Source organism: Mytilus galloprovincialis, chromosome 10 (assembly GCF_965363235.1).
Source record: "Mytilus galloprovincialis chromosome 10, xbMytGall1.hap1.1, whole genome shotgun sequence".
NCBI classification, from domain to species: domain Eukaryota; kingdom Metazoa; phylum Mollusca; class Bivalvia; order Mytilida; family Mytilidae; genus Mytilus; species Mytilus galloprovincialis.
In genome coordinates, this window is record NC_134847.1 from 21,423,108 (window position 1) to 21,446,272 (window position 23,165).

The 23,165-nt window shown below is 30.0% G+C and overlaps 1 protein-coding gene across 2 annotated transcripts; it reads left to right on the forward strand.

Moving 5' to 3' along the window:
- The first annotated feature begins 349 nt into the window (after positions 1-349).
- Positions 350-22,736, forward strand: LOC143047151 (uncharacterized). Of its 2 annotated transcripts, XM_076220107.1 has the most exons (17): positions 672-776; positions 1,831-1,935; positions 5,861-6,138; positions 7,021-7,123; positions 7,573-7,802; positions 8,057-8,185; positions 8,773-8,943; positions 9,967-10,103; positions 10,632-10,737; positions 11,131-11,214; positions 12,103-12,283; positions 15,254-15,343; positions 15,685-15,753; positions 16,622-16,682; positions 17,380-17,442; positions 17,849-18,034; positions 20,352-22,736. In XM_076220107.1, the coding sequence occupies exons 3-16, from the start codon at positions 5,932-5,934 to the stop codon at positions 17,901-17,903; spliced, it is 1,686 nt and encodes a 561-aa protein (XP_076076222.1). In that variant the 5' UTR covers positions 672-776; positions 1,831-1,935; positions 5,861-5,931; the 3' UTR covers positions 17,904-18,034; positions 20,352-22,736. The 2 variants fall into 2 exon arrangements, with proteins under 2 accessions (XP_076076221.1, XP_076076222.1); XM_076220106.1 differs by lacking the exon at positions 1,831-1,935 and having other exon boundaries at positions 350-776.
- Positions 22,737-23,165: the final 429 nt, after the last annotated feature.

Consider the following 23,165-nt stretch of genomic DNA (forward strand, 5'->3'; position numbering starts at 1 on the left):
AAGTCACAATGTATAAAAAGTAAACAATTATAGGTCAAAGTCAGGCATTTAACACAGAGCCTGAGCTCACACCAAACATCAAGATATAAATAAATTTGGTGTATTAACTGTCTTCTGATTGGTTAAAATTATTAGTTTTATTTTCAATGTTGTCAATTTTGATGACGACACGCCCACTCTGACGTTGTGTATTCATACGCCAACATGTGACTGTGTACGTTGTACGTTGTTATTGTTTATATAAATAATATAAAACATTCTTTGAGCCTTATTTTTGATAGAAATTTATTTATAATGAATGGCAATAATTTATTTTGATTTTATTGAACCATAAAACTAATTTTTGACTCTTCACATTTGACATAATCCGCTTTGCGGATTATTCAATGTGAAGAGTCAAAAATTAGTTTTATGGTTCAATAAATTCAAAATAGATAATAACCATTCATTAAATAAAGGGTCCAAACATGACAAGTCTTAACACAATTCAAACAGAAAAACCAATGGTCTAATCTATTTACAAAACGAGAAACATCTATGAATCATATCAACATTGATTAACAGACAACAACTACAACTCTTGTTATTCTTTCAGATTAAAAGAATTCATTTTAAAAGAAAACCGCCAAAAGTGAAGAGAACTGTATTTGATGGGACACACACTAAAACCAAGTATGTTCGAATGACACCTGTGGTAGCTGAAGATGTCAAGATAGAAGAAGTGACCTATCAAAATAATGAGAAAAGAACTGTCCAGACTATTTTTTCATGTCCAGGTACTCTTACTATTAATGTAAAATATGTAATTTTTTGCTATTTATAATTTAAACATGGTCATCATGATACATTAGTTGGCTAATATACATTAAGGTCAAGGATCAGTAAATAAACTAGTCCATAGATTTTTTTAAAACTTAGAACTCGATTAGATATTGAAAATATACATCAGAAAATGTGAAAAAAAGTATATGTCACCGACTTCGTTTTCAAGAAAAATCCATTTTTAAAATGGACCGAGAGGGTAGTAAATTACATTGAATATATAGGGTAAATCTATATTTTTCTTCTACAATTTTCGGTTTCTGGTATAAATCACGAGAACCGCTCCATAGAATTTTTTTTTAACTTAATATGTTTTTCCTCTTTGTCTTACGAATTAGATAATATTAAAAAAAAGTATGGTCACCGACTTCGTTTTCCCTGTAGAAGCGACGCAAACTCAACATTTTGACAAAAAAAAACATCAAAATTCGTGACGTCGTAATTTTTATCATATAACGTCAAGTTATCATGCTAATAATTTCCAACGTTCTTCCTGTTGATTATGCACGATGATTATGTGTTTCGTATTGATAGTATGGTATTAATGAATGGGTGTTTTTATAATGGCCCTGTTATATGTCCAAGGTCTGTAATAATGGTCGAGGAAGTCTGTAATGGCCCGAGGCAACGCCGAGGGCTATTACAGACATCCGAGGTCATTATTACTGACCAAGGACATATAACAGGGCCATTATAAAAACACCCATTTTTTAATACATTTATTAACCAACTGAACAAAAGTGTATGTGTTGCTGCTAACTTGATGTACTGTCTTACACTTTTAATGACAGTTTAGTTTGAACAAAATAATTTGTACTTCACCATTATAAAGCTTTAAATATACCAAATATCCAAGATATTAAGTAGAAAGAGATATGTGTTAAAAAAAACAGGATGAACAGTGATCCCTTTATATGGTTCTTTAATGTTGGTTGCTGGTTACTAAATTGAATAAAATACAAAAAGGTATTATACTCTTATATATACAGAAAAACAGGGCCATTACAGAAAAACAGGGCCATTACAGAAAAATCAGGGCCATTACAGAAAAACAGGGCCATTACAGAAAAAAACAGGGCCATTACAGAAAAACAGGGCCATTACAGAAAATATGTAATTTTTAATAAACAGTCAATTTTGGCAATAATGCACATAGTTGGTTAATAAATTCTTTTTATCATAAGAGTCTGGATAATTATCATAAATTTTTATTTAGTATTACCAATATTCTTTATTCTTTATATTTTAGCACCTCATTATACACTTTTTCCTTTTTTTTCTTTTTTGCATTTTATTCTGCAATTTTTGCCCATTATTCTGTATTCCGTAAACCTCAATCAGACCCTCTTTTATGGAACATTTTAAAAAGAAATTATACGTTGTAAAAAATGTGATACATGTATGTTCATTATCAATAAACATATCTAAAACAATTACTAATTCAGACAAAAATACGTTGTAAGTACATGAACGCAAAAATGGTAAAATCTTAAAAATAGAAATCATCAGGGTTACTGTCTACAAGTTGACGCAATAAAAGATGTAATTGAAGCTATATTTTTTATGCCCCCTCAACTACCCCTGTACGTCTGTCCGTCTGTCATTTTCTGGCCACCCGTCCTTCTGTCCGACCGCCTCCCTTTATAGTTTATAATTATTCCGCAAAACATCTACAGTTTGAATCCTAGAACGTACTTTGCTGTCTGTTTGCATGTGGTCAGGGTTTTGATCTTTATTAATATTTGCTCTAATGAGAGATAGTTGAACTTTGTCATTTGTGGGTAACAAATTCATAAATCTCTTAGACTATCTTGTAAGTCATCTGTTTACACTTTTTCTCCGTTTCGATATATGATTTGGCCACTTTTAAAAAAAACCCGATTTTTTTAGCAACGGAACATGTAAAAGCTTGTGTTTTGGTACTATATCACGACAGAACGTGTTCTGTCCATATACTGCTGCTTAACATCGCATATATAAACAAACATTATATCAATGATTCTACAAATTCTTGAAAGAGTGTCGTGTGGTTATTTATACATCTTCAAGTTAACAAGTAAAACACGCAGACTAACTGACATCTTTGTTAATATCTTTTTTTGTTCTGTATAAAATTTATTGTATACAAGTCTACAAAAATGTTTTAAAAAGTTTACTAAATGGTCATTGTTCCATAAGTGTACATATGTATGCTCGAAGTATATATAGAATCAGTACATGATACACAACATGTGACAAATAAAAGGGGGGTAGTAATGACAGGAAACTAAATTAAACTAAGGCTTTGATGGATGTAAAATTTAATAAAACTCGAAGTTACATAAGTGGAACAGGAAAATAAGAATATATTGCATCACTTACAACAGTGATTTTTTATTCATTACTGACCAGCAACACCCGAGATAATCCAACGATTTTTACTTGTCCAAGGGTCCATATGAAGTGTGGACCTTAATGTTCTTTATCTTTAGATATAACGCTTATTCTGTAAAATCTTCAATTAATGATTTTGTAAAATTCTGTACATGGTCTACACTATTATATTAAGTAATTATTTTATTTTCCGTTGTTATTCTTTATAATTTTGCAAACTTTTTTGTTCAATTTTGACATTCGCCAGTATTCCTTATTCTGCAACTCCCTTTGAGATCTAATCATGTGTGACAATAAATTATTGTGCTTCTCTCTCTGAATTTCTCTTTCTCTCAAGACATTTGTAGTCTTTGTAGTACAGTGTATTTCGGTCGTTTAAAAACATTTCCGAGGAAACAAAATTAACGGAGGTTGAGACATATGACATAAAAACAGATGTACATATTTATGTTTGATATATCTACAACCCCCCTCCCCCTCCCCCCCAACCGAAAAAAAAACAAGAAAAAAACAATCGCACACAGGCTGAGACATGACTGGTAATATTGTGTTTTGTTATTTAGTCAATCTACACAAATGAGGGGGGACCTTAAACGGGACTCCGGGATCGCGTGTTTTTCAGCACGGGATTTCGGGATTGATCCTTTATGGATCCGGCTATTCTTTTTTTCGAATTTCGGTATGGCGGGATTGAAATTTCTATAAATTCGGGACCTCGGGATTTCATGTTTTTAATCGATATAATCTCGTTCTCAACCTTCAAGTTTTATGAGTGAAATAGAATTCAAAACAGTTCTATTGCATATTTGAGATGCTACTTTCACCTAGGGTACATTTTTTTTATTCGGTTAATTTTTACCCATATATATATATATAACAATTTCCTTTGAGAAGACAACCATACGAATCAATACTATTAGGATATTAAGCCCTGTATAAATCTTCAAACCATATACAATTTATACATGTATCTATTTAAAGATTTGTGTTCTATTTTTAACATCGAAATTGCGAACGTGAAAGAAAGCACCATTACAAAAACAAAAAACAACGTTAGATTACAAAATGTAGCGATGGATTAATGATCGTGAAACATCATTTTTGCTTATTTTTAATTTGTTATAGTCTAAAACTGTGTATGAATATTAAACTATTGTTCCAACCGTGAACATATTAGTTTATGTGGTTCATTTCCGTTTTCTCTAATTTGAAAATATTTTTACATGTTCCGACTGGTGTGATAATTTTCAAAATATGGGAGATATTATAGTCTTACCGACACCGTACAATTATACTAAGTTTTAACTTTAGTATTAATGTCCCAAACTTACACCCCTTCTGCTTATTTTCTGCTAGACGATGTCTTTTCCCAGTGAATATAGGGTTTTTGAAAGGACAGTTTTGACATACTACATATAGAATACTTCCGAGACCACACTGTTTTTTCTCATCACAATTATGTAGAAATAGTAGTGAGCAACAGTTTTCACACTTGTTTTAACTAGTCGGCAGATATACAAACTCTACCACCCTATGTCCTGATTTTCATTTTGAAGATCGTCTTCAGGACTGTTTTCATATTCATTTTCAATTTTTAATTTTAGAAAAACAAGTTCATTCTAATAGAATTAACATACTTTCCGTCAAATTTACCGTTGACGTTGTTCCATCGAAAAGTCGCCGGGTGCAATTTTAACAAAGGGACGTAATTCATACAAAACGTCGCAATATTTCGCGGAATCCGCTAGACGGCGTTCATTTACTGTTACTTGACCTTAAATGGAAATATATAACTTTTGAATAAATATTGATACTTTAGTATGTTCTTCCATACCTTGTGTCATGTGATGAAGAACTATTGGTATGTGAAATCCTATTTGTTTTTATGCCCTAGTTTATGATGATCTTAAAATCTGATCCACTTGAAACTTAGTACACATGTGTCCAATAAGAGGGTAGCAGTGCTTTTTATTGTCAAGCATCAAACCTTTGTTTTTTGCTACTATCAGCTTCAAATCATGAAGTTAGCCTTAATTTTTTATCGTCATTTGCCAAATCGCATGTTGACTTTGTTGTAGCTACCAATAAGCATAAAATGGAGTTTGATATTTATCATTAACATTTTTTCAACAAATTTTTTACAGTAATTTATCATATAGGGTACCCAAATACTTCTCTCCAATAATTATTTCTAAATTTAATGACAAATTAGATTTTTAACCCATTTTTATTGTCCACTGAACATTGAAAATTATAGTACAAGCTGGTCGCTCATAATTGTATTATGTATTCATAATTTGATTGTGTATGTGTCATTTCATCCTCTAGTTTTCGTGATCCTCCCATTTTTATCGCACCTGGCCATAGGTTAGCTCACCTGGCATTTATAGTTGTGACACATTCAGAAACCTATGCTTAGTCAAATATTTAGCCAATCTTAACTAATTCAGGATGGTATCAAGCTATAATCAATTGTCATTAAATAAATATGGGATGAAGTATCCTATTTGACTTACAGTTTTATGCAATACATTCATAATGGTAAATACTATCCACCCTGATTTTGTCCACTCTTGCTATAGAAGTTTTAGTTCTGTTTTGGATTACTTTATGTAACCTATTGATTTGCATTATCATGACGTTTTGGGCAAAATGTATTTTGTAGAAAATTCAGGCAGTTGCACCTTGAAAACAACCAAAGGTAATAATACCTATTCTGAAAAGAGAAAAAAGGTTATGGAAGCATGGGACCTATTAAGAGAAAAACTTCTGGTGACAAGAATAGAAGAATTTTCACCAGCATCATATTCCTGCTGCTTCTGTGATTCACAAGAGCAGGAAATAATTTATTGCCAGGATTGTGGTCCTACTGCCTACTACTGTCACACATGCTGTATGAGAATACATAAAAACATATTGTTCCACAAACCACACCAATGGAAGGTATGGTCATATAAAAATATATAAGGTTTTAATTATTGAAAATTGGTTCTTGAGTCATATACTCTAGAGTATAAGAAAACATATTAGTATAACAATCTTTTGTTTATATTACCAGTTACCATGCCAGTCTCAACCTTAAATTTGGAATTAGAAATTGGGCACTAGTACCACAACTACATACATATTACTCATTTTACTTGATAATCATATTTATGACAATAATGTTAACTCTGACCAAATAGAGATGAATTTCCCAACTGATCAGAAGTTGACCTATTAATCAAATACTTTGAAATTTTACAAACAAAAAATTTAATGATATGAATTGAAAATAAATTAATGTTGCTGGATAAATGTATTATTCATAAAATTTGAAATTCAACTGACAATGAACCGTTATTAAACAATCATGTTTACATTTTAAATGAAAAAAATGTTTTAACTTTACTGTTACATATATATTTGATTACTTGAATCATCTATTATATGACAGAATAACCAAACTTATGATAAAGAACAAAAGTGAGATGTTATTTTCCTGTGTAAAGAAAAATATGTTTGAAAGAAGGTATACCACTGAGAAAATATCTCATAATAATGTCCTTGTATAAAATATTTATACATGATTAATATGCATCAAAATGCAAGTGATAAGTCTTTTAAGTTTTATACTTTGCAATAATGGTTGTTCAGAAATCTTTTTATTTTTTTGTATGATAAATATAACTGACAAAATCAAAATCTCTAAATGTTTTGTCAAAGTAGTTTTCAATGAGTTTAAATATTCTTTTATTTACCTCCCTTTTCTTCACCTAAATATAATGCAACTACACAACTTATTAATTATGTATTTTATTTATATGTAAACTACATATTTTTCAGCAATCAATGTATGTACCTATGCTAATGACCAATGAATTAGCTAGGAAAGACCATGTTTGTGAAACATCGTATTCTTCAACTATTTATGCTGTTGACGTAAAAGGTAAATATAAAATTGGATAGACACACAAATACTACTAGTGTTTTTGACCACTTTGTTAAAACTAAAGGCATTAAAAAAATGAACTAACAAGGAAGAATTGATTGGTGAGAGCTGCTAGATTAATACTACAAACAGCCCCTTTTGCTCCTTCTAGCTGTATAAATAATATTGAAAACTGATTATGTCATTATGTTTAGTTTAGTTTTTCATGACATCTTATCAATATAATTTGTATTGGACGTTATTAACATACAGTATCGTACTTGACTTTTTATACTAATGTATGCAATGTATTTTGTTTGATTTTGTTTATGAGAGCCTCAGGGAAAGTTAGTGATAAAGCTAACTGTTTATTACTCTTGAAAATAAAGTAATGTTTAATCTTAAAAATAGCAACATCCGTGTTACAGTTCACAGTCTACAATTTTGAAAACTATTTCCTTTTGCAGGTTCCCAACATATATGTAGAATCAAGTTATGTAGGTGTGAAGATCCAGCAGTCACCTTACTGCGTTACAGCCTATGGCCAGCTACACCAACCAATCCAAGAATTTCATTTGATCTTAGATTCATGGAGTTATTATCCATTTTACAACTTGAATGTTGCCTGCCTGCAAAATCATTTTGCGAGGCTTTAGAAGCTTTACACTCCAACTATATCAAGTTAATTTCCAATGCTGTAAGTACTAATAAAAATTCACCTGAAATTCTAAAATGTCTTGTATGATGCTTTGGTAATGTATCTTTAATATCAGATAAATTTTTAAATGCTTAATAGACATGCAAATATTAGATAGTCTATTAAGATTTATTCAACCAAACTCTCTAGGCTTTAATTGTTCAATATATTGTGATCTACAAAATCAAGTTCTTTTATTAGAAATTGATAAATTTTCAAATTTTCTTGTATTTTAAATACATAATCCTTTCCAGGAAAAAAACATATACCGTTCTGTTGTTGGAGATTGTCTCACAGAATATAACTATCATAGATCATCATTAAATACCAGAAAGAATGTCACAGAATCTTCTTTTTCTACAGAATGTCCAATATGTTTGAAGGTAACAGTTATTAACAGTTATTATTTATATCTGATAATCTAAAAATGCATCTTCTCAACATTTTATTTTTTTATAACTTTTTGACATCCTTTATTGCAGTTTGCTTAAGGTGATGATTGAATAAATGTATTGTGCCAATTTGAAACATGAATCAGTCAAAAATATACTTATCAAGGTCAGATAACTAGTGTGACAATATTTGATTATGAAATTTTTATCCTTTGTATTTCAAATTATAAAAGACCAACACCTGTTTAAGGACTATTTAGGTATTGATAATGTCTTAATTTATATGTGGCAACAGGTCTTGTAAGTGCAACTCCTTAACCATGTAATGCAAACTTTACACAATTACAGTAAACTTCCAGAGAATGTGCATTAAGAAAATGTTCCTAGTCGGGTATAGTTCAAGGGAGATAATTGCAATGATTTAGTCCAACATTTTAATTTATGACAATAAGCTGTAAGTCCTCCTTAATGGCTTTATCAATATTGATAACAATTTACAGTAACAGGACACAATCTGGAAAATATGCACTCTTGTTTTACCTGTTTTCTCAATTTCATACGTTATAATCTTTTTACAGACTCCATCAATAGTATCTATGGATGCCAACTTTGACCTTGTACACAAGTGTTCATCTGGAATTGATCAAGGGAGGCAGTCCGCTAGACACAAAAATCTATTTTTTCTTGACCATGGTGATCTTAAAAAATTTATTGATGATTATGCAGTTGAAACCAAATCAACTAATAGTGTAAGTTTATTAGGACTTTTCCAGAAATAAGTGAAAGGGGCAACAGGCACTTTTAATTTCACCCTACAAAGTACAAAGTTTTAAATGTACTATACTTCATTCATACTTTACCAAATAACAACCACCCATCAAATTTGACATTCATTTACATGTATTACTAATGTGGTTGTATTTTTCAATATTGTTTCTACAGCAAATTCTGTCATGGAATACTAGACACAGGTTACAGCACTTTCAATAATTGTGTTTTCAACATCTGTCTTGTACATTGATAAGTCTGTCTGATAATAAAAAACGTGCCTGTTTGGTAGAGAGATAAAGTAAACAAAGGTGTTCATTATCTATTCTAACATGACGTCCTTCAAACGCTTTGAGTACACACCCGTGGTAAAATATGAATATATTGGTTGGGCTGTTCCGATTGTACTTTCACGTCATATGATTGTTTATGAATGAAGTACACGACGTCATATAATGATGACGTGATAATTTAAGCATTTTACGGGAAAATACACGCTTCTGATACTGAAAATCATCACAACAAGGAAACGTAAACAAACGATACTAAAATGTGGTATAAGCCCTTTTTTATATACAGAGAAGATATGTAAAAAAAATTATCATTAAAATTCATCCAAATCTATCTAAATATATTATTGTAAATAGTTTGAGCATGTCACTAATTCTGTTTGCTACGTTCTTTACCGCCAATCTAAAAGTGCGTTAATTTATGGGAACGACAAATATTTGCCTCCACCTAGAGCGCTTCGATCCAAAGGAATTGCCATATTTGTCTCATTAGAATCGAAATAATTCATGGGGGCTTGAATATATCTAGATTTTAACACGGGTTGTTCCTTTATGCCGATATTTTACCCCTCGCTATAGCCCAGGGTAAAATATTTGTCATAAAGAGCCAACCCGTGGTAAAATCACGATATATTCAAGCCCCCATGAATTATTTCTTAAATATAATAAATTATATATGTAAATTGGAAGAGTTTGTTTCATTTTATATTTCAGGAGTGTTCCAATTTCCAGGCTGGAAGTGTCATCAGGTCAAAAGTTAAAAACAAAAAACTAGATGTCACTGGAATATTTGGTAGTGTCTGCAAGCATGACATACCTATTTATTTTGCTGATTTGGCCCATGGAGAAAGGTATTTTTACTTGACCTCCGTGAATTTAAAAAAAATATTGGAGTACCCTTAGTGACTTTCTGTGACCATGTTTCTTTTACTAAAGGTTGTAAGATCATTCACTATTGAATATGAGGCAGTTATTTGCTTTCCAGCAAATGTAGGTTGAGGTGATCTACATTTTGCTGCTGTGAATTTTGTTGAATTTTCCATTCAAGTTCATGTCAGGCAACAACAGGTTGCAAAATTATGTAAGCTTGCTCACACAAAGAAATCACATCTTTATCAAGTCAAAAAAGTTCACTGCATTTCTTTCAATGATTCAATTCAAGTAGACAGCGGTTTTAACAAATCATTTAAGCTATTTTATACATTTTTTAAATTTTTATCATACATGTCATACTTGTACCTTGATTCTTGAACTGTTTGTTTGTAAGATCTATCTGATTAGTGTTAAAAAAAAAAATATGCATTTAAAACTACAATAAATAAGAAACTATGCATTGTCATGTTGATCTTCCATATACTATATCATAAATGTGTTTTCAGGTTGAGTTATCCAGTTTACATTTTGAAATGTGTATTGGAGAATAGACCTAATGATCATTTGGTTGTCATGTATGATATTGCTTGCATGTTACATAAACATTTACAGGTAACTATATTCTTATTCAATACCCTGATTTATCTTGATGAACATTTCAATGAAATACAAGAATGTGCGATTATTGAACACCCACTATGGAGACTTGGAAGTTTATAATACCTTATCACCATTTTTTATGAGTATATGATTCATTCTGTTTGTGTCTGTCCATATGAATGATTTTTAATGAAAGTTTGTCCAGTTGTAGTAAAACAACTGCATAAATGTAGAGAAAAAGTATGATTTAAAGCAAATGTTTATGCGTTTTTAACTTGAACCATTCTGATGAGTTTGATTGAACTAAAACCAAGTGTTTTGATTGACTTAAATTTTATATACATCGTAATGAAAAGATTATCTATTTAACACTTTGTATTATTAACAAAAATTTTCTATTTTCAGAAAACCAATAACAATGATCTATTAGAAAAGTGTTCTTTTGCTGTGCCAGTCTTTCATAGTTTTGTGCACAATACAGTATGTCAGGTAATTTTCGAAATCGTGAAAATCTCTCTTGAAAAACTTTCAAATATAGTTAACAGTTCAAAATTTTACCTTTTTGGTAAACTTAAAAAAAAAATTTAATTGGAAGACTATACATATACACATTTTCCTTATTTGTCAAATCAGAAATAATATTAAATATTAGAAATTCCCTTATAAATGCAATTAAAACCCACTATCCTCATGTTAACCTGCTTGACTCAAACTCAAAACTTGAACAAATAACTTTAGAACTTAATAAAAATATTTTGTTTTATCTTAGATAGGTATAGGAAGATAATGTATAAGTGCCAATGAGACAACTCTCCATCCAAATAACAATTTATAAAAGTAAAAAATTATAGGTCAATTATACGGCCTTCAACACGGAGCCTTGGCTCACACCGAACAACAAGCTATAAAGAGGATATATAAAGATATCAGTGAATATTATAAGTTATCTACGTTCATATCCGTAGATATGGAAATCAACATGGGTCATTTGCATAGCTAGGTCAGTAGTCCCATTCTTTGAAAATGTGGCAGTCAAGTGATGCATTTAATGAAATGAGTGTAAATGATTGGCAAAATAGGACAAAATTGTAAATGAATTAAATATGTAATTACAAACATCACAGATAATCTACAGAATTCAATATTTCACAAGGAGCAATCATGGAACTAAGGAAAACTTATCCCCGGGATAATGGTTAGCAACGTCAAGGGATATGGGTTAGCAACACCCAGGGGCTATGGGTTTTGTAACGACGTGCGTTAACCAATCAAAATCCTAGATATATACTTAGCCGGGGATAAAATTTGTTTATACAATTTAAGAAATTTAACTATATGTAGTCAATCAAAAACATTTCCTGATTTCGCTTTCTTCAGCTTACATATGGCCAAAGATTTGCAGATTCAACAGGTATGACCCATGGAGAAGGAATTGAAAGATTATGGTCATACTTGAGAGGCTTCCGTAAAATAACAAAGGAAATGACCATAAGTAACAGGCAGGACCTGTTAACAGAAGCTATGCTGCACCATACAGAAAAACAAATATGGGGTATAGGTATGTCATACTGATAAACCATACTATATCCATCATAAGAAAGTTCTAGTTTTGCTAAAATATATGTTGTAGTGGATAATTTTAAAAAGAAATTTTAATGGTTAAGGGCTTATGGTCTTACCAATCACATATATATGTATTAGCTTGGATGGATGGTGATGGATGCCTTTTAAATATAATATTTCTAAATTGTAAGACAGAATTGCATATAAAAGGACAGTTTCATGTTGATTTACCTTTTATTTCATCCATTTCATATCTTGACCAGTTTTTAAGCAGTTATATATATATAAGCTGCTTTATGCGAGCACCCTAGATTGATGTGCTACCCAATAAATGCTGAAATATGTGCCACTTTTATTATCTGGCTGGCTATCATGTTATTTATAACTAATTGGACACTTTTTTCATACTTTTTATTCTGGAATAAAAAAAATATTACCATAAAAACGTTAAATGGATGTCGATTTTCCCAAAAGTTTTGAAGTTGCACACAGGAAGTAGTGCTCGATAGAAATCCTTCTATAGTTTTTTATTCCCTGTGCTGTTGGTTAAGATGTCAAAGAACAATTGTATGAAATATTTGATCGCCGAAATTCTATAAAGATGAGTCGTTTACATTTCCCAAATGGCAAAAGTCGTAGGAATATTGTTTGTTATCGATACGTATAATTACATACGTCAGTAGTCTATTAATCAGCTGATATAAATTGGCGGTAATTTCAAATTACATAGAAAACGGAATTTACGTACCTTTTAAATTGGGAGGATTCTGATGATACATAGGTACTTTATTATTAATCATTTTATTCGTTTTTTGTCTGAAATGATTGAGATTATTTAAATCATCTTAATTCAGTAATCTCAAATGTATGCTCATTTGTATTCTTGTTAATATTATTCCGTTATCTCGCAAATGACCTCCTTCATGCTTGTCAAATAAAGTTGTTGTTATTGTAGTTTTCTGATTGGTCAATGTCAAGGTCATTTTAAGATTGTTTCGCTTTGGTGTTACAATGTAACATAATGCTACACGTGCTTTGATTTACCTCAATGTGCTTCAATAAATATTGAGATTAAAACTTTAATAACTGTTTTCTAAAGGACGGCATTATTTAACTTACAAAGTCGCATATTCTGTAAAATATTAAGTCCGAATCTGTGACGCGTATCACACCGTAATTGTTTTTGATTTTCAAGGACTTTTCGATTTCCGGTACAGAAAAATACGACTTTTTTGTTATAATGTTTCTTTTTATAATTTTTCACATTTAAACACTCGTTAAGTGTTCTTGAATCAGTTCTATGCGGTTCCTTCAGCAACTTTATGCTGGTAAACGATTTCCCCATGAAAATAATGTGAAAAGAAATCGCATGATACGATAAAAAGGTTATAACGACTAACGAGGCTCGAGAAACGTTTATGTTTTCAACAAGTTGAAGTTACAAACAAGTTTTTCTTAATTCCTACTATTACAGTTATTTAAAGTTTAAATAAATGTTTTTTTATAATGATATTAGTAATTGAAGACAGTTAAACCGTAATCAAGATATTTTAATTCAGTTATAATTTGAGACGTTAATAAAATGGCACTAGCTACGGTTACATGTAAATGTAACAATAATAAAGAATATTACTGTTACATTGGAGACTAAATGCCGGAATGCATGTTTGGGTAAGGACCTGTTTAATTACGAATGTAACAATAATTATTGAGGCTATACATTGCGTTATTGTTACATGAAAAACAGTAATGTACGATGGGACTAGAAATATGTGCTAATAATAAAAGTTGAAGACATTTATTTTATATTTACAATACATACATTTATTACATACAATTTATTTACTGTAATTTTTTATTTACAATGACAATTTCTACAAATTCAGTAAGTGTTTTTTTAAAGTCCGACACATTTTTGATGAACGAAATTATGTCCTCCACTGATACGTGTACATACAGAAGTTCTTAGTATTTAAGTGACAGTTAGCAAACTTTGCTTTTGATGTATCAATTTGCGTCAAATTGTATAGCTGTATGAAATTTATGTCTTGATATTGTTTTAGTTTCCTTTAAAACGCATCCCAAGTTTTAATGTTTTTCATCCTAAACAAATTGATTCAAAGTATAATGACAGTAATAAGGGAAGGTGTGCAGTTAAATACTTTAAAAAAGTGAAACCATTGAACTATATTTTTCGCCTTTGGCACTCCTAATCTTGAGTAGTATCTTTAAGAACATCAAAACCATTAATATGTAAAACTATTCAAGTTATACACCATTTGTTGAATAATAATATTTATTTTTTATCAGTATCAGGGGCAGATCCAGCTATTTGATAAAGTGGGGGGGGGGGGGTTTCAACTATATGCTCCCATTCAAATGCATGGAAAGGTGCATTTATAATGTGGCGGCTTAAACATCTTAACTGGCAAAAAACTCTCCCCTGACATTGGACAGTGTATGTGTATAATCTCAGACATTGAATCTTTATAAATATAAATTGGAAATAACTTTTGAAAGTGGTAGGATTGCATAACATAAACATTACTGTACAAGCATTATTCATTTTATTTGATACTTTAGAAATAGCTGAGAACAATGCCTTAGATAAATATTTTGACTAATTTTTTACACTATTTATCTGAACTTTGCCTTTGGGTTTTTGATTAACTGCCTATAGCACCCTTTGGTGCTTTGATTATGATTAGGTATTAGATATTTGACCAGTCAATGGACTCAGGAAGTAAAATAGGGTTTAGAATTTATTGGCTCAGTGTAACCTAAAATTCAAATAGTAACATGACTATATAGTTGATAAAGTGCCTTGTGTTTTCTATGATATGCAATGTTCTAGTTAGCCCAAAATTGAGGGCACGTTCCATCTGATACACAATTGTTTTAGAACACTTATAATGTCTTATTCAGGCTTTATACCTCTTTTTGTTAACTGACATTTGTTTTTCAGGTAGCAGAATGGCAGAGAAACTGAAAAAGTGTGATAAAGTTATGCAGGACAATGATGCTATTATTTCAGAAATTCTTGTTGAATTTGGAGGTGACTAAGTAGAACTTAAGAAATATCACATTTAAATTTATTAGGATGTATTTAGTGATAAAATGAATATCAAGTTTGATTTTGACAAGTATTGCTTTCCTTATTCTAGAGTTATTGAAAATTGATATTTGCTGCTTCTCCCTCGAGCACACAGCATTAGGGAATTAGAGCAAAAACTGGTTGGCTTGGAGTCAGAGTAATGTGTCTGGGTATGGTGACAAGTCTTTTTCTCTTTGTACTGTAGGGCTAACAGTATTTAATCATTACGTTAATTGAATAAAATACTTGCTTGATTTTGATTTATTCAAATATATTACTTAACAGAAATTTTCTTTTTTCAGAACCAATAGAAGTGATTGAATCCTGGAAGGGAGATTGGAAATCACAGTGCAGCAAAAAAAATAGCAAAGGTAGCATTTGATATAGGCAATTTAGAAAATGACTAACCCTTTTATATTTATCTCCCCCAAACCACATCAAGTTTCGTTTTAAGAGTCACATCAGATAATAATTCAACCTGTCTGTCATACTGTCCATAGATCTTTTCAATGTCACAACTCTTTCAAACATGGAAGGATTTCAAATCAACTTTCTATGTAAATTTACTGAAAACAGTTATTGTTTTGCTGATGTATGAATTAAGGCTGTTAAAATTTCCACTTGTATAACCAGAAATATACTAGCCTGATGTCCTGGACGAAGATATTTACAACTTGGGCAGTCAAAACTTGTAATCCAAATGCCTGACAGACTAGTACAATAAATTCTTAATAAAATAGAAAGTGGAAATCCCTTCCTAACTTTCATTACTTTTTGGATAACAAGAAGCAATACATAGATTGGCTAATTTTATTTGAAAAAAAACATGAATTTTGGCAACAAAATATCAGTATCATTCTTTGAAAACATGCTGTAGATAATTTTGTTCTACTGATCATGTGCAAAATACAGGAAGTATTGCATAAATTGAAACCTTTTCTAGAAAAATCACTTAATCGTTATATTTCCCAGATTTTACGAGTGACTTTTTTATGACAGGTATGATAAATATTTTAGTATGCATCATCAGTTTTGGTGGACTATTAGTTATTCAAACAGGACTAATTCAATCTTGCTACCAATAAGTCCTGGGGAAGTGATCTGTTACAACAAATAGTAACCCATGATAACCCATAAATTGTTATAAATTTCTATTTCAATTTGGATATAATGTTCAAATTTGAAAATTATCATTTCTCTCTTCTAGAATTAGGGAATAATAATTCTTTTTATTTTTAGCCCTGTATCTGAATGCAGATGAAGAGTATGTTGAATGTTTAAAGCAGATTGATTCTAAAAAGTGAGTTTATTTTCTTTTAATTCTTATATGATTTGCATATTAGGGAATACACTGATATGATTGGTCGAGAGAAATTCTGGTGGTTGATCTAGACATTGGTTATTTTTCCATAGATGACGTTGAAAGAACTTCTTTTCGTAACCAATGTAAACCAGATGACAGCGATCAAAACACAGACGTTATCAAATTTATTTTCACTGCATGTTAATTGTTGAATAAAATAATACACTAAAACATTCATTTGAATGATAAAAGTTTTTGCAGTTTACTTTTTATCAGATAGAAAATTTCATTGAGTACACCAATTGAGTTAACCAACAAATATATTCATGCGCCAGGCATATTCAATGACATAAATATTCAATTCACGTGGGATAGAGGTAACGAGTGTGGAAAATGTATTCCTTATCTCCAATAATAAAGAATTATGAGGATTAAACGCCTTTTTAAAGGAATTTGTTGGTGTATAAACTGGACCAAGTCACTCACAAACATATCATAAAAGTCCTTCAGTGATGTACTATAAGTAGATGTAAATAAAAAATCTAAACATTCTAAAAAAATATTAAAATTGATAGAAAATACTTTATTTATGAGGCTTAATATAATGATACAACTTATACCACTTTTATTATTTGCTTTGATGAATGAAATTTAATTCGGCATAATTTTTTTTATATATTTGTATGTTTTACAGGCAATTGTTCGAGTTAACTGATACAGAGGATGAAAAAATGGAATTAGAAAGATGCATTGAAAGGTAAAATATGTTCTTAAACTTGTAAATTTTAACCATCAATGCAGATTTAATTCATATTGTTGGCAAACCATCTCATAATTATTTTTTAGCACCTGTGGTACAGCTGTGGAGAGGTAGTAAGTTCTACCTCTGTATGTCATTCCACCCATCCATTCATACGTCAAAAATTTGATTGTCTATTAGTAACTTGAGTAGTTAGTAGTAGTATTTTTTTTAGGCCAGGCCAAACAGAATTTCTACTGATTATTTTTTCAATCAGTTGATTTGAAAGTAAAAAAATTTTTTTTTACATAATTTTATTACTGGTTGATAGGTTTATTACTGGTTGATAGGTTAAATATGTTGTAAAAATGTTTTTGATATGAAATGTGTATCAAATTTGATGTTGTTTTTTTTCTCTCTTCAGACTATCTGTAGAGCTGTACAAAGTTAAAGAAAAAATCAAGTTTCAAAGATCTTGAACTTTCATCAGAGAGACAACAGCAAATTTTCCAATCAGCCAGGAAAAAGAGAATATATTCCAGCTTGGTCAAGTTAAAAGAGCTTGCGACTGACCGCCAATATTTGTCTAGTCTAATGAGAAAATATGCAGGTATGGTTTTTCAAATGCATATACTTTTATTGCAATGCTCACAAAACCCTAGACTGTCTAGGGAAAAAAGCAATTAACTGTCATTATTTCACATCTTCAATAAAATATAGATAAAATATATATGTTTATTAATTAAACAATGAAAACCAATCAAACAATAATTCGCTATTATGTAATTCCAAGCCATAAAAAAAAGAAACATCTAACATCTATCTGAATATGTGACACTTTAATAAACAAAATTTATATTATATTATATTTAAACCACATGTTTCAAAACAAGATTGGGACAAGGTTTTCATTATTTAATCACTACAGGTGTCTGTTTTATTGGAAATTATATACCACTACCCCTATATGAATTCCAACCAATAATTAATATATGAATATAACATTAGCTGTAACGTGCAAAACACTATAAAAATTCAATATGCAGAGAAAAAAAAAATTATCAATGGATAGATCACATCGGTCTTCAGGCGTGAATAACAGAATGATACTGTAAATTCAGAAATTGTTGCGCTGTTTTTAATTGCAAAAAAATCGGACGGGGTTATAATCGCCATAATTTAAACTCTCATTTTGAAAATTTTATGTGAATTAAACAGTATTTTTTTTTTTCATGACACAAAAATTAAAATTTCATTATAGTCTTAAATGATAAAATCGCAATAACAATTGCACGCAATAATTTCTAAATTTACAGTAACCGGTAATACAAGAAAAATGTTTGAATAATTAATCATTTTTAACATTTAAAAAAAGGGGAGTACTGAAAAGGCATACATGATACAGGTCACTTTCAAAGCTATTGTGTAACAACACCTTGCAGTTCTTGTGAATTACTAAATATCAGTTGCAAAAATTGGTCTGTTTTAAAATGTTGAATTTTAATAGGTCCAATGGCAAGATGTATGTATTCTATTAATATGATATGTCCACTGTTATAAACACTTGCCTTATTATTCAGGGTTTCAAATGTAGCAATTCTATTTGATTGGGCTCAAGTTTAGTGTTGGATAATCGGTTGAAATTACCAACCGATTATCTATTACAATCGGTTGACAGCAACCAACCGACTATAGGTTATAATCGCATCATAATACCTTGCCCTTTTGTTTAAATGAAATCATGCATTTAGTCTCATTGTACATGTCTAATGTGAATATTCCATATCATTGCAGAGTTTATATATTCATATTTGATCTTTTGTTTCCTTTTCATATTCTGGCGTACTAAATTATAATCCTGGTACCTTTGATAACTATTTATTTAGCAGTTAAAACAATGAATTGATAAGAATCAAGATTCATATTGAAGATATTTTATCTCATAATTACAACATTAATTACCAACAGTGACACTAACATTTCTAAATTTCAGTGGTGTAATTAACTCACAATACAATTTCAATAACATAGCTGTATAAACATTTGAATGCTTCTAATTTAGAAAAGATATATAAAGTTTTAATTTTAAGAAATTTAAAATTAACAGAAAAAAATAAAACAATGCATTTGCATTATAATATATACAGTATAAACAAAGGGAATTAAGCCAATGTCTGTTAATTCGTGTAGAATGCTTTTTTTTTCTCACTTTTGTGATAATTATTTTCTGTCAATTGTGTCATTCGTGCGTCTGAACTTATAATTGCAAGAATGCAGAATTATTACATAGTTGAACCGTATCCGATTCGTGATTCTTATATTTATAACAATGTATAAATGGCGGACAAATTTCGGAAAATTTACAAAAATAAACGATGTTTGGCAAGCAATTTGGAAAGGAATACATGTATATGACGTTTTTTTTATGCTACAAATGAATAAAATATTAATAAAAGCAATTTGCAACACGTTCTAATGAAGCAAAGAAATTATTTTGTCTAAAATCAGAATGATTTGTACGCTCTCAAGTAACAAGTACCGGTATTGAAAGAATGTATTTCATACAAAGTTATTAATCTTAAATAACATTCCATCAATCTGCAAATATGTATAGTCAATGCCTTTGTCACGTTTATAAAGAAGGAAATTGGTTGTCTTTAATTATAGGAAGTTTGACATTGTTATTGTCATCGACCGGGTATTTTTTGTTATTATTTGTTTGACTGCGCATATAAAATGCAAACCGTAAACGGACCGGAAGTTGACAAGTTAAAAGTCCGGAAACTTTAACGACAATCGATTGAACAACATCCCAATCGATTATCGACATCGCCAGTCCCAACCAACTGATTTCCGACTTATTCCGATCATCGGAACAACACTACTCAAGTTATTGTTTTGCTAAAATTATCAAATCTTTTTTTCAGATGGACAAGCTATTGGTATACGAGTCAGCAAACAGTTTACCATCAATTTGAATAAGATAAAGAAAGAGGTTGAGAATTACAATGTTGTTGTAAATGAGGAAAACCATTTTCAAATGTTTTTGACTCCAGCTTCAGAAATTTTTAGCCAACTTGATTTGAGGAAGCTTTCAGAAAAACAACAAAAAGCTGTACAATCAAAATCTTTGTATGAACATGCAGCTGATGAATACAAAATGATCCTCAAAGAAATTACAGACTTCTTTAACTATATATCATACCAAAGCAGTGAGATAACTAGATCTATTGATAGTTTGATATCTCAGGAACAAACACGCTACAATTTAGGAATGATGCAGTACCTGTCATTGAAACATTTCAATATAGAATCATTATTCAATAATTGCTTCCGTCTTTTTGAAGATCTTGTAACAGATTTTCAAACTGTGCCTAATACTGTCCATGACCAGTTAATCATTCATATGTCCAATTCAACCAATAAACCCTATGAAGAGGAATTGGAAATTATACTACAGGAAATTGAGAATTATGAAAACAATGAATTGGATGGTAGTGGCGACAACTTTGTTGGTGATGATGATGATGTTATGGATGAGGATGATGATGATGATGAGGAGGAGGATTGATACTCATCATTATGTCTTGTATACATGTTAAAGAATGAAGATTTGATGTGAATAGTTTTATGTTTTAAATGGATTTTGTTTGTCTGCTATGGACCTTAAATCTTATTTATAGGTGATGAAAGTTATCTATTCAAATTAAAACTCAGTATTTTCAACATGAATATAGTCACAATTAATTCTAACAGATTTCTTTTTTAACTGAAATTGTCTTGTCCGTAGACATTACCACAATATATTTGTATCCAATTTCCTTGATTTCAGCCTAATTTGATAGGTAAAATGTATGTTATTTTTTAAAGAGAACACATTCAACTATGTCAAAATTGAGTTTTAATAATAGTTTGATTGTTTTAAGCAGTCAGATATATGGATTTCAGTTAAAAGAATGTGTCTTCAGTTTTGCTTAATCGGTAAATTATTGAGATATGTAAAGAATTATGGGTACATTTTTATATTTTCCAAAATTTAAAAAACACAGCTTAAAATTTAATTAGTAACTTTTAATCTTAACTTTAACAATCATCTTTGAAAGCATTTAATTGAATATCAATAAAATGTCTTGTCCGTAGACATTATCAAAAGGTATTTGTTTCCATTTTCCTGGAAGTTAAGCATCATTTGATAGATAAACCTGATAAAATGTATGTTTTTTTTTTTTCAAGAGAACACTTTCAGCTATATCAAAATTAGGTTTTAATAATGCATTTCATTAAATATGAATACAATGTCTTGTCCGTAGACAAAACATATAAATTGTATTGCTAAGTTTGATTGTTTATTGTAAGAATATGCATCAAGTTATTTTAATGTTCTATACACCAAAAGAAAGTTTTTTTTTGGAAGTTTTGTTATTTATAGATAATTTTAGATACAGTTTTATCAGATAAGATTAATGATCAAAGAAAGCTACTGTTGTTTGAAATAACTGTGAGTTAAACATGTTCTTGTCATTTTTTTTTTCAATTAAGGATGTACACCTCTGAGGAGCCAAAAATTTCTTGAATTAAACTTTTTTTCTTAACCTGATTTTTTGGTTTATAAGACTGTAACAAAATAATTGGTGAAGAAAAAATCATATGGTGGTGCACTTCTTTTTTTGCTACGGCCCTTTGAAAATGCCCGATTTTAATGATTTTCCCATTTTTCATCGATTTTTACCTATTTTTGGGCTATTATCATGAAAAAAATGACAGTTCCACAATTAAACTTTTTCTCATACTTTCTATAAAGATGAAGTGGACCAATCTGAATAAATTTTACTTACAAAAACTATAGGTAGGTGTTAATATAAGAAAGTTTTATCATATTTTGACGCTTTTTTGTGTAAAATTTACCATGCTGTCAATTTTGTATTTTTGTGATTTTTCTCAGTTTTAAGAACAAAATGCATATTATTTAAACTTTTTTGTTATAAATGAATGAAAAAAGACATATCAAAGAAATTTGAAAAGACCAAAATGATATGGGATGTACATGATTCTTGTAAAATCATTTTTTGTATCCCTCACCCATTTACTCAAAATTTTGGCTAAAAATACTGACTTGATTGGTTGTAAAATTTGAAAATTGGATTACGCAAAAACCATTCATTGTAAATACACAATTTTTTAACAGATTTATGTTTGCTTTTAAGATTTTTAAAATTCATTGATATTTTTCACTTCTATCACATGTTTTGGAAATAATTCAAGAACGAGATTTCAACGAGACTGAACGAGACTGAAAAGTCAGAAGAATACATCCTTAAAATGTTTGATATTCAATAATTCTAAACATATTTTGTTGTCTTTGTCATTGACCAAAAATCTGACACTGGTGACCATGTCTTGAAGCCAACCATTAAAGAAAGTTATACAGTTTTTAAACACCATTTATGTAATAAAAATATTAAATATTTCTTCCAAAAACTGCATGTAATTATATAAAATGCTTCCAGTGTTAGCCTAACGATAGCAATTTTTCATAATTTAAACCATTTTTGAACCAAAATATAAAAGAGTTTTTCCCTGAAGTGATACTCATTTTTGACTTCATGTGAAACACAAAATGCACATCTGATCTTGGCTAGGCCGAAAAGGGCGTGTATTTTTAAATTGTGGCTGTTCTTAGATTTTGACCTCAGTATTTTTTAAAGTAATAAAATTGCTCACTTAATAAGGAAAAAGTAATA

Excerpts from the sequence above, each read along its gene's own strand:
- LOC143047151 (XM_076220106.1), top strand. The coding sequence starts at position 683 with ATGACACCTGTGGTAGCTGAAGATGTCAAGATAGAAGAAGTGACCTAT. Across the intron at positions 10,104-10,631 it reads GATTTGGCCCATGGAGAAAG|GTTGAGTTATCCAGTTTACA; the intron begins GTATTTTTACTT and ends ATGTGTTTTCAG. Across the intron at positions 15,754-16,621 it reads CAGCAAAAAAAATAGCAAAG|CCCTGTATCTGAATGCAGAT; the intron begins GTAGCATTTGAT and ends TTTTATTTTTAG.